Source organism: Rana temporaria, chromosome 4, assembly GCF_905171775.1.
Source record: "Rana temporaria chromosome 4, aRanTem1.1, whole genome shotgun sequence".
Lineage (NCBI taxonomy): Eukaryota > Metazoa > Chordata > Amphibia > Anura > Ranidae > Rana > Rana temporaria.
Window position 1 is genome coordinate 84143419 of NC_053492.1, and position 12184 is coordinate 84155602.

General features: G+C 45.8%; 1 protein-coding gene across 1 annotated transcript in view; it reads right to left on the minus strand.

Annotated features, from left to right (window-relative positions):
- The window catches only part of NBAS (NBAS subunit of NRZ tethering complex), a 975710-nt gene extending 963728 nt beyond the window's left edge, over nucleotides 1–11982 (minus strand). The window contains exons 1-2 of the mRNA XM_040348578.1: nucleotides 11842–11982; nucleotides 2992–3046 (exon numbers count right to left, since the gene is read on the minus strand). Coding sequence (XP_040204512.1) covers nucleotides 2992–3046; nucleotides 11842–11943 — 157 coding nt within the window. The 5' untranslated portion in view covers nucleotides 11944–11982. The remainder of the gene's footprint in view (nucleotides 1–2991; nucleotides 3047–11841) is intronic.
- Nucleotides 11983–12184: the final 202 nt, after the last annotated feature.

Genomic DNA, 12184 nt, shown 5'->3' on the forward strand with positions numbered 1-12184 from the left:
TGTCATTGTTACTAGGCAGAGCGGGTAAATGCTTGTTTACATCAGCATCTCCCCGTTTTTCCTCATCGTGAGACGATCGCGGGTATCCCCGCAGCGATAGAGTCCGCGGGACCCGCGGTCGCAATGCCGCTTCCTCAAAGGGGACGTATAGGTGCGTCCTTTTGCCCAGGAGTGCCATTCTGTCGACGTATAAATGCGTGCGGCGGTCGGCAAGTGGTTAATGATCACACGTTTTTTTACATCACCGACCCTCTTCTCCATCTTGTCCACAAGGCATTCTATGAATCGTGGAAGTCCTTTGTAAAGCTGGCCATTCGTGGATCGATGGGTACCCAAGTCGACCCATTGATCGACTTGGGTACAACCAACCTGTCAGATTTATCACATTCGATTACTGCACCGGTTGTAGCCACCAGCAGTGATCATTGTGTTCTGCTGTCAAGGAGGGATACCTAAAGCCGCCATTCCAGGAGAACACAATAGCGCTACAGAAGGGATTCCCCCATCAACACTGACTGTATTGATTGGGGAATGGAGTCATTTTCTTTCCTTCCACCCGTGGTAGAAGGAAAGAAAGGAAATCAAGTCACCTACAGCCTGCTTAAGCATCCCCTGTGGTCAGTGTGCAGAGGGCAATTTGCTCACCATAAAACCCAGATCATCACCACAATCACCATAGTAACATCAACTACTACAGCGACTGCCAGCTTCCCCACCAGATATGAAATATGCATATATTGGTCCAGCTTGGCACAACCTAAGTAACTATGTAATTAAAGCCCAACTCCAGGAATATTGAGAAAATCCACTCTTGCAGTGGTGCCCCCTCCAGCACTGCAACAGTTAGGGATCGAGGAATAAGGATAAATACTTAGCCTATTCGTCCCTCCAGTGCTGCCTCTCTAAGCTGAAACTGGCTGGCAGCAGTTGCACTCCAGCCTCCTCAATGTACAACACAGGGTTAATGTACTTGCTTTCTACAAAATGAGGCCAAGGTTTCACCCACAGACCAGAGTTTGAGTAGAGAAAGACAGGTAAGAAATACATAATTGCATTCTTGGAATTGGGCTTTAAAGTGGTTGTAAACCTACTTTCACAACTTGCACCTACAAGTAAGCCTAGATTAAGGCTTACCTGTAGGTGCAATAAATATCTCTTAAACATACACGCTTAAGGAGATATATGCAGAAAACACTGCACCAATGTCTATGGCGCATGCCACAGGTGCACCGAGTGTCCCGGCATTCTGAATGGGATCATAGCGCCGGTGCGGCGATACCAGGAAGAAGCTCCGAGGGGACATGGCGGCGGAGGGGAACGAGGAGCCTTTCTCTTGCAGGTTTTTTTTTTTCTGGGATTATTTTAAGAGGGTTTACTTCCTCTTTAAGATCATACCAAGGCCCCGTACACACGAGAGGATCCATCCGCTGGAATTGATCTGCGAACCGGCTCCAGCGGATAGATCCTCTGGTGTGTACAATCCAGCGGATCTGTTTCCGCGGATTTTTATCCCCTGGGATGGATTTCAAGCGGATAGAAATTTGAAGACATGCTTTCAAATCTATCCGCTGGAATCCATCCCAACGGATTGATCCGCTGGTCTGTACAGACTCACCGGATCAATCCGTCCGAATGGATCCCCCGCATGCGTCGTAATGATTCGACGCATTCGTGGAATTCCTTTTATGACAGCGTCGCGCACGTCGCTGCGTCATCATCGCGGCAACGTCGCAACACATCATCGCGAGGGGATTTCGGCGCGGATTTCGATCCGATGGTGAGTACACTCCATCGGATCCAAATCCTCGCAAATCCTCGAGAGGAATTATCCGCGGAAATGGTCCGGTGGACCGTATCCGTGGATAAATCCTCTCGTGTGTACTAGGCCCTAGAGTTGAACTTGAACCTGTAACTGACATGAATGGGTAAAGTGACAGAGTCTCGTTAAAGGGTAACTCCACTTTTGTAGAAAAGTGGAAATAATACAGGATATACAATTGCTACACAAACATATTGTAATTGAATGTTTTTAAAAATTTCATTTTCAATCTGCAGCTCTGTCATTTTCTGTAATATGCAATGCAATATGGTAACCTGGAGGTGTTCTGTACACTGATGGTGTACAGGACTCCCCCCACATATGTAATTTCCTACATGTGTGATACAAATCAGATTTTAAGCATCCCCTGCAATAAACATATTTTTTGGTGATAAAATTCCAAAGGGAAATCACGTCTAAAAGGATGCAGACCCTGCAACTTTCCTCATTAGAACCGTGCAAGTACAGCAGCTAATTGAGACTTAGAAAATCACTCCCATTCACTTTATAAATGGACACAAACAGCCATTTCTAAAGAATAACAAAAGGTAGGAATCTGTAACAAAGTCTGTTCAAATCCTTGCAATGTACACTGATCACCCAGAGGGGAATGTTTTTTTTCCTGAACTAAAGTTACTCTTTACGTAGAACTCAGGCACAAACAAGGAACCGTGGACAGATAATCTGAATTGCCTGTGTGCATTACCATGTAATCATCTAGTCTGCCAGGCATGTCCTTCTTACTGCCATGCCCCAGAACTTCCACTACTAAAGCCATAGACTGCAGCTTGTGATCTGTAATGCATAGGGAATAAATGCATTTATAAACGCAGCCTATGGAAGTGCTGTGAATAGCTTTCAGCGTTCTCAGCGGCTTGTGCCTGGCAGACTATTTATTAGTAGAAGCAGAATGTGGAACCACAGCTGTGGAGCCCACTAAGACCGGAGCAGAACCTGTATACATCATCATTATTACAGCTGCTGGGCCACGGCTCCCAGAATTAGCCATCTGCTGCTCCGCTGACAGGGACAAAGGACACAGCACTGCAGCAACTACAGGAGGTGCAGAATACTAGTGGAATGATTGTATTTGGGCACGGAGTAAACAGTGGTAATGTACAGTACAGATTATATCCGGCTCTGGGTCAGGATAATGGAAGATCTCTGCGTACCTGTAACAGCCTTTGTGAGGACAAACGATGCTCCATGCTCACGATTCCCTCGAGGCTGAAAATAAAAAAGGATAATTACATGAATGCCCAACTTATACTATGTGACAAATCTTACTGGCAGCAATGCAAACAGCGGAGCCAAGAATAAGTAGCAAATAATACAACACCGGGCTTATAACCAAATACATAAGGGATGTTTACTTCCTAAAGTTCATACAAATGTTACACAATGGTGATAATAGTTTAATCTTCCCCACATTAAAAAAGCAATTTATTCCTTGCTGTGAAGTTACAGAATACAGGCAGCGGGTACAGAAAAGACAGGCCCATGCGCCAGGTTCCCTTTAAAGATTAATAAAAGAATAATAAGATAAAATATAAAAGACACAAATTAGTGCAGCTCTTTTATCTATTAGTACAGCATTAAAGTGCAAGCTCATCTTTTCATAAAAAAAAAATAAAAAAATGAACACCCTAAACCAGGCATCACTAAATGGCGGACGGCGGTCCCGAATGCAGACTGAGCCGCTGTCCCATCCAGACCCATTTGGGACCCGCCGCCCGGGCCCATTTAGGAACCGCCGTCCCGCCCCGGGCCCATTTAGGAGCCGCCGTCCCGCCCGGGCCCATTGGGAGTGAAAAGAGAGGTTCTTTCAAGGCGCTTTTTTTAGCGATATAGCGCCTCAGTGTGAAAGTAGCCTAATGCCGCGTACACATGATTGGAAATTCCGACATGAAAACCAGGGCTGTGGAGTCGGTAGATAAATGTTCCAACTCCGACTCCTCAGTTTTATGTACTTCCGACTCCTCTGTATTAATATGCGAATGTATTTTATACATTCCTTGAGGGAAAGAAACGCAACCTACCACAGGACTACTGGCTGGGAAGCCAACAGTCTACTGTATTGCACAGTTTAAGCAAAAGACAAACACACTGGCCCGGATTCAAAGAGATTTGCGTTTTTTTTGCGTTTTTTTTGCGGAGACCACCGCAAATTTGCTCTGCTGCCCTTGATTCACGGAGCAGAAGTTCCGTGAATTGCGCGGGCGCGCCGGCAAAATTGCCCGGCGCTAGAGCACGCAATTTAAATGATCCCGTAGGGGACGGGAATCATTTAAATTAGGCGCGCTCTCTCTTCCTCTGACACCCTGGCGAACATGTTGTCCACCCAACCATAATCACCCCTGATCGCCTCCGTCTATGTCACCTCCTTAAGATAAACTAGGTTCTCCCCCCCACTTTATTTACATTATTTCTTCCATTCGCCCCCTCAGCAACTCTCACACTCCCCCATGATCCTCCTCTGGTTTTCTTCTCTCTCTCCTCTCCTTTCCTTCTATTCTCTCTCTCTTATTTCCTTCCCCCTCCCTCCCCGCCCTCTCGTGCCCCTGATTCTTACCCCCCTATTTTTATTCTTATTTTTCTTGTTCTTTTTTTGTTTTTTTTTGTTTTCGGCCTTGGTTCTTTTTTGTCTTATGTGTCATTTTTTTTTTTTTTTATTTTTTTTTTTATTGTTTCCTTCCTGGAGACTCTAGTTGTAATGTTGTCACCTACTAAGAGGCCATTTTGGCCGCTCACAATTTTTGTTTCGGGTTCTTGTCATAATTGTTCCTGTTATGTTATATGCTGGTGGGAGTCCTGCTGTGGGAGATAGCCATTGGGCTGACTCTCTACTACTACCTATTTATGACTGTACCCCAATTGTGACACCTCATGCTGTTCATGTATAACATGTTAAAATTCTAATAAACATATTTTCAACTCTAAATTAGGCGCGCTCCCGCGCCGAGCGTAGAGCGCATGCTCCGTCGGGAAACTTTCCCGACGTGCATTGCGGCAAATGACATCGCAAGGACGTCATTTGCTTCCAAGTGAACGTGAATGGCGTCCAGCGAATCACTTAAGCAAACGACGTAGATTTCAAATATCGCGACGCGGGAACAACGGGTATCCTTTAGCATTGGCTGCCCCTACTATTAGAAGGGGCAGCCTTACGCTAAACACGCCGTACGGAAACTACGTAACTTGCGTACGCAGGGCTCGCGCAACATTGTGAATCGGTGTTAGTATGTATTTTGCATACTATACACTGAGCACAATGGGAGCGCCCCCTAGCGGTCATCGCAAGAATGCAGCCTAAAATATGCGTGGCATAAGAGCCTTATGCCACTAAGATTTTAGGCTGCAGTCGGCGTTACGATGTTCCTGAATCAGGAGCATTCGTAACGCCGGAGAAAGTCAGCAATTGTGCTGCGTAACTATGGTTACGCAGGCGCAATTGCTCTCTAAATTCGGGCCAATGAAAACAAAGTTTTATTAATTTTTTTTTATTAATCAATCAAGTGGCTGGATAGTAGCAGCAGGCATAAACATCAGGAACAGGATCTTTACCAGTTCAAAAATACAAACCACATTATTTGGTTGTTTTAGAACAAAAACGAAGCTTATCTATAATGAACCAAAAACAAAATCTGTAAAACCTAGAAATGGTTTATATTAATCTTGAAATGTAGTTATAGGCTTAGTAAATGCAAATCAATTCAATGTAGAGTTCTAAGGAAGAGAATTGCCTCTGCCAGATACATGAGGCACTGCATGCATTGGTCTTTATTCTTACAGTAGAGAAGTCATTAATTATAACTTTTTGTGAATTGGAACATTTAAACTTCCTTTTTATTTCGGAGTCGGAGTATTGTTGGCCGACTCCGACTCCAGGTACCCCAAATTCCCCCCGACTCCTCGACTCCGATTTCGACTCCACAGCCCTGATGAAAACTGTGGATTTTTTTTTCCGAAGGAATGTTGGCTCAAACTTGTGTTGCATACACATGGTCACACAAAATTCCGACCGTCAAGAACGCAGTGACGTACAATATGACAAGAGAAGACTGAAGTTCAATGATTCAGAGCATGGGTCAAATTGATTCCGACCATGCATGTTTTTTTGCACGTCGGAATTGCATACAGACCATCGGAATTTCCGACAACAACGTTTCCCGTCTGAAAAATTGAGAACCAGCTCTCAAATTCCGACAGAAAAAGTCCCATGGGGGGCCTACACATGGTCGGCATTTCCGACCAAAAGCTCACATCGAACTTTTCTCGGTGGAAATTCCGACCATGGGCATAAGTTTTATCATGAAGGTAGAGCACAAAATACGGTCCATATGCAGGACTCTGAATTTTTTTCGTTTTGTTTTATACAGCCAAGTGCTGACCTGTGTATGTTTGTAGGTCCAAAACATGCAAGACCTCTGCTCTATGTACGCAGTAAATTGCCTAAGCAGTGTTTTTTCTCTCACATCCTGTTAGGTCTCCAGAGCAGGAAATATGAAGAAATCCCCTCAATGGGAGACAGGCAGCCAAATATAACCAAGCACAAGATCTATCCCTTCTCTATCCTATCCAAAACTAAAAAAAGGAAAAAGTTTTTAGGTATAGGGATACATAAACCTTAGTATAGAATCACTCAATAAAAATATGACCTGCAGATCAAACATCCCAACAATTAGCATTTGTAAAGACAAATATTTCAATCATGCATTTCCTGTATGACAGCCGATCCTCAGAGAAATAGTGACCGCCAGCATAACTTCTTACACAGGGGATGTCAGTTCTGCTTCTAAACAATATCCAAGAATCAACAGGCACTTCCAAAACTTTCCAGAAGCTTTCCTAATACCCTCAAGCCTCGTACACATGACCGGTTTTCCCGGCAGGAAAACTGCCAGGAGAGCATTTGGCCGGGAATCCCAGCCGTGTGTATGCTCCCTAGCAGTTTTTCCATCAGGAAAACAGCCAGGAATCCCGATGGGAAAATAGAGAACCTGCTCTCTATTTTCGAGTCGGGATTCCAGGCAAAGTGTTTCCCGACGAGAAAACCGGTTGTCTGTATGCTTACCTGCAGGGTAACGAAACCGCGAATGCTTAATAACACTTCGACGCATGCGCAGTAGCATACAAAGTTAGTGTGGGGTGTAGCAAGATGGCGACGGAATCGAATGCGACGAGACGCCGGCTCGTCGTAGTCGATGACGTCACCGCGTTCTTGCCATTCAAAAGAACAGCGTTTTTTTTTTTTGAGTGGCCTTCTGTATATACGACTTTGCAAGGCAAGCTTGCCAGGAATCCCGTCAGGAAAACCAACGTTTTTTTTCCTGACCGGATTCCTGGCCGTGTGTACAGGGCTTCAGAGTAGCTACGTGGTTTAGTTGTGTAGCACTGATCACGCATCATCAATGAAAACCACCATAAAAAGTAAATACAGGGCTGCTTCTGCTGACTACTGCCTGAAAATGTCAGGTGCCTGGCTGTCATGTTGGTCCTAAAGCTGGGTACGCACGGACCACAAATTGGCGGGAAATGGTCGGTTTGACAGAAAGCAGCAGACAGCTCCTTGTCCAACAGAAGCTGGTCTCACAACTGCCTTTTGTCCAATGAACATTCTGGAAAACCAGCATCCAATCAGAGCTAATCATTGGGATAACTTAGCAGGGAGATCGCTGTACTACCATAAGGCCCCGTACACACGACAGAGTTTCTCGGCAGAATTCAGCCAGAAACTCGATGGGAGCCGTATTCTGCCGAGGAAACCAAATAGAGAACATGTTCTCTATTTTCTCGTTAGGTAATGGGGAAACCTGGCTCGCCGAGATCCTCGGCGGCTTCACAAGGAACTCGACGAGCAAAATTACGTGTTTTGCCGGTCGAGTTTCTCGGACGTGTGTACGGGGCCTCAGATGTGTTAGTACAGCGATCTGTAAGGTTTTTTTTTGTTTAGTCTGCTGGTTGAACAAAAAAACTTGTGGTGTGTACCTAAGCTTTAGACTTCGGCATTTTCTTACTGTGAAAATGTATGAAAAATAAGGCAATCTTCCCTTGAGGAATGCTTGCTTTCAGGGCCAGCACTACCGCTAGGCAAACTAGGCAGTCGCCTAGAGCGTACTGCTGCCTAGGCCACAGCCACTGGTTTCCTTACCAGCTTTGCCAAGGAACATGAGGGGCTGAAGGCCACGTCCCTACACAGAACCTTGGCACTGACTGACTCTCTGCTGGCCAATCCAGAGAAAGCAGCAGCCATGTCGGACACCCGTCATGGGGGCTGCGGAGGAGATTAGCAGCAGCTCGGCGTGTGAGGAGGGTGATCGCAAGCCGACTTTTGGAAGTCCAAGGACAGCTGGGCGGGCGGAGGAGGAGGTGGGCATCATGTCTCTCCTCGGAATGGATGAGAAGTTCTTTGCAGCTCAGTATCGGGCTATAGACTAATTTGTGACCGACTTCAGGAGCATTCTGGAGGGCTGTTACCAGCTGCACGACGCCGACCACTGGCTGTCAAAGCAAGCCCAGAAGCATGCGCAAATACCGTTTGACATAAAAATTCTAAAAATTGCCAAAATATTCCCTAGGTTCTCTGCTAAAAAAAAATGATATATACATTTGGGGTTATAACTAATTTTCTAACAAAAATACTGATTTAAACTTTATAAACAAAAAGTGCCAGAGAAGGCCTGGTCTTCAAGTGGTTAAAGTAAATCTGTCATAAGAGAAATCTGTAGGTTGCCTTTGCCAATCTTCTATGGAGAATATGCTGCTCACAGGTCTGTCATTCCTGACCCAGTCTAATTTATAAAAAGAAATTAACAAAAGAATACATTTCAGAAAATGTCCAAAAAGTGAGCGTAAAGGCCTCATACACACAATCGGATTTTCATCGGACAAAGCTTAGGACTTTTGTCCGAAGGGCATTGTCCAGGAACTTGTATTGCATTCAAATGGCAAAGAATTATCGTCCAACAAACACAAAACTGTGTTTTTTTCAGCTCTTTAGCGCCACCCTTTGGGCAACTTCTGCTAATTTTGTCTTATGGTTGGCATTGGTTCGGAGCATGCATGTTTGTACTTTGGAGTTTTGTCCGACGGACTTGTGTACACACGATCGGTTAATCCATCAAAACACATTTGTTAGCAGACAATTTTAAAGCATGCAATCCCACATTTGTTGGCGGAAAATCCGACAATTGTCCTATGGAGCATACAAACGGTCGGATTTTCCGACAACAGCCTGTCGTCACACAATTCCCGTTGGATAATCAGACCGTGTGTAAGAGGCTTAAGTAAACACCTGTGCCAACAAACACACTACAGACTGTGGTTCCTGGGCACCACAACTACAGCTGTGTACAAGAGCCTCTATTGTCTGTGTCCCCATCGAGGAGGCTTCCTCTCACTTCCTGTTCCGGTGGAGTGATCAGGACAAGAAGTGACGTGAAATCTTTTTAGTGGAGACAGAGAAACCAACAAAAACACAATCCCTGGAATTCAGAAAGCATATCGTAGACACTTTTAAAAACGGTGTTGGGCCTCAAAGGATGCCTGCAACAAATTTATGTACTAGTCAAAAAGATGTATGCGAATTTATCGCATGAAGGCACGATGAGGGGTGAACCCTGTGGACACTCCATGCCCGAGCCACACAGTTTCCCTGGTTACTAGGATGCTGTCAGCTGTATAGTGTTATTGGTTGCTATGGTGGAGGCAGCTGTGTAGCCAACAGGGTCCTAGGAACCGAAGACACACCCCTAGATTCCTGTCCATGACCAAACGTGGGCATTGCAATATTTGGGTGAGGAAATCAGACCCTTTGTTTACATTGGAAATCTGAATGGGGCCAGGGGTGCATTATTGGTTACCAGCACCCTAGTAACTACAATACTGGAGCAGATAGCTATGACATCAATGAGGCTGTGTTCACATTTGTGACGTACACAAAATTCTGCACTTTCCCACAATGCACAGAAACAGGCTGCCCTTTTGGAAACATTCACTTTTAATGGCACTCCCATGCTCCTGTGAATGTGCACCATGCATGATAGCGATATCTGTAATTAATTTCTTTGGGGGGGGGGGGCTGGACACACGGCAGATGTGTTTCCCGGGCACAACAACTACAACCACCTACTACCTCTATTGTCTGTGTCCCCATCGAGGAGGCTTCTCCTCACTTCCGGGTCCAGTGATGTAACCAGGACAAAAAGTGACACGAAAATCTTTTTAGTGGGGACAGAGAAAGCAACAAAAACACAGTCCCTGAAATTCAGAAAACACGCCTAAAAAACATGTTGTGCCTGCACATGTCAATTGATGCCTGCAACAAATTCATGTTCTGGTCAGAAAGATGTCTGTGAATTTAATTGCATGGAAGCAGAGGGGTGAACCCTGCGAACACCCCATTTCCGAGCAACTTTGGTTACTAGGATGCTGTCAGCTGCATTAGGTCATTGGTTGCCAAGACGCAAGCAGCTGTGTAGCCAACCGTGTCCTAGCAAACAATGACACACCCCCAATCCCAGATTCCTGTCTATGACCAAAGATGGGCATTGTCATATTTGGATGAGGACACCGGCCCCTTTGTTTACATTCAGTGGTGAGCCTGAAAACCTCCCGTCTGGCAGCTGAATTGGGCTGGGGATGTGTCATTGGTTGCCAAGACGCAGGCAGCTGTGTAGCCAACCGTGTCCTAGCAAACAATGACACACCCCCAATCCCAGATTCCTGTCTATGACCAAAGATGGACATTGTCATATTTGGATGAGGACATCGGCCCCTTTGTTTACATTCAGTGGTGAGCCTGAAACCCTCCCGTCTGGCACCTGAATTGGGCTGGGGATGTGTCATTGGTTGCTAAGACGCAGGCAGCTGTGTAGCTAACAGCTTCCAAGCAACCAATGAGGAAAGCCAGCCCAATTGCTGTACTTGAATAAACGTAGGCATTGTCATATTTGGGTAAGGACACCAGCACCTTTGTTTACAGCAGCTGGATTGGTTTGCAAAAATGGGCTCAGGTATGTTCAAAATCCCAAATGCCGATCCCGCCAGGAAGCAGACACTGCACAGAGCTAATCACACGCAGTGAGGCATTTTCTGATCCCGGGAAACGGTGTACGGTGTGGGCTTCCTGGCGGGAATGGGCATGTGGCATTTCGAACACACCCGAGCCCACCTCTAGTCATTAGTTACCAGCATCCTGGCAACGACAAGCCTGGGGCAGGAAGCCGTCACATTCATGAGGCTACCTTCACATTTGTGCATTGTGGGAACGTGAGCAATATTATGCGATTTCCCACAATATCCAGAAACGCATTGCCCTTTTGAAGAAATGCGGCAGTGCCATGAATTTTTCACGGCTCCCTCTCGCTTCTGTGAATATGCGCCAAAATGCATGAAGCCACACCATGCGTTTTAGTATGGTGCAATTTTTTCAAAATGTTCAGCGACTTATTTTCTCGCACATAGAATAAAAATGAATGGGCTGCATTACATGTGACACACGCTTTGTATGATGCTAATGTTACCGCCACTTTCCAGACCTGCCAACTGGCGATCATTCTTTTTGAATCCGTTACACGTCTGCGCTCTCATTTTATATGCGTTTCCCACCCTCATTCACCAAGAAAAAACGTGGTGCTGGGGGGATGGCAAACACACCACCAGTTATAAAACTCACCCACACGCCACACCATCCTACATTTAAATGAAAAAAAGTTTTGGTTTGATTTGTGCTTTATAGAACCAGAGCCCCAGAACAGGTATCCAGCCCAGAAATTCTGCCTTCACTGGGAGCATGCTTGTTCGGAGCCAGTGACTCAGAAACTACCAAAGCCAGGCAAGCAGCATTTCTCTGTCCGGTGCATTGGATCCCTATGATTGAAGTGGAGGTTGGACAGATGTGCCCAGCGCTGTGTATTGCTACGTGTCCCGTGCCATTCACCAGGCTGTACAGGACATGGGCAGATCTGTCCTCATAAAGCCCCCAATTGTACATCTGCACCCCACCCCCTACTGCCCCTGACCTGGACATCGGGCTCCGGGGGCCACTCGGTGTTTATCAGAAGATCGTATAAAATATTTTCATCGGTATTCTCGCAGTCTGCTTGGTCACTAGGCGCCGCCATCTTTACTCCTGGCAGTGTGCGCTGACATGTACGGTGGCTGGCTGATGACAAACTTCCTGTCCTCCTCCCCGCTCCGCCACACCGCTGACAGGAGTCAGGCTGGCAAATAATAAAGTCTATATGACGTGGCCTGACTCAAGTGTCTGTCTACAAATACAAATGTGAAAGGAGTTTGATTTTAATAGTAGTTCTGATATCTCCAGTATAAAAATGGAACTGTTTAGCTCCTTCTCATCACACT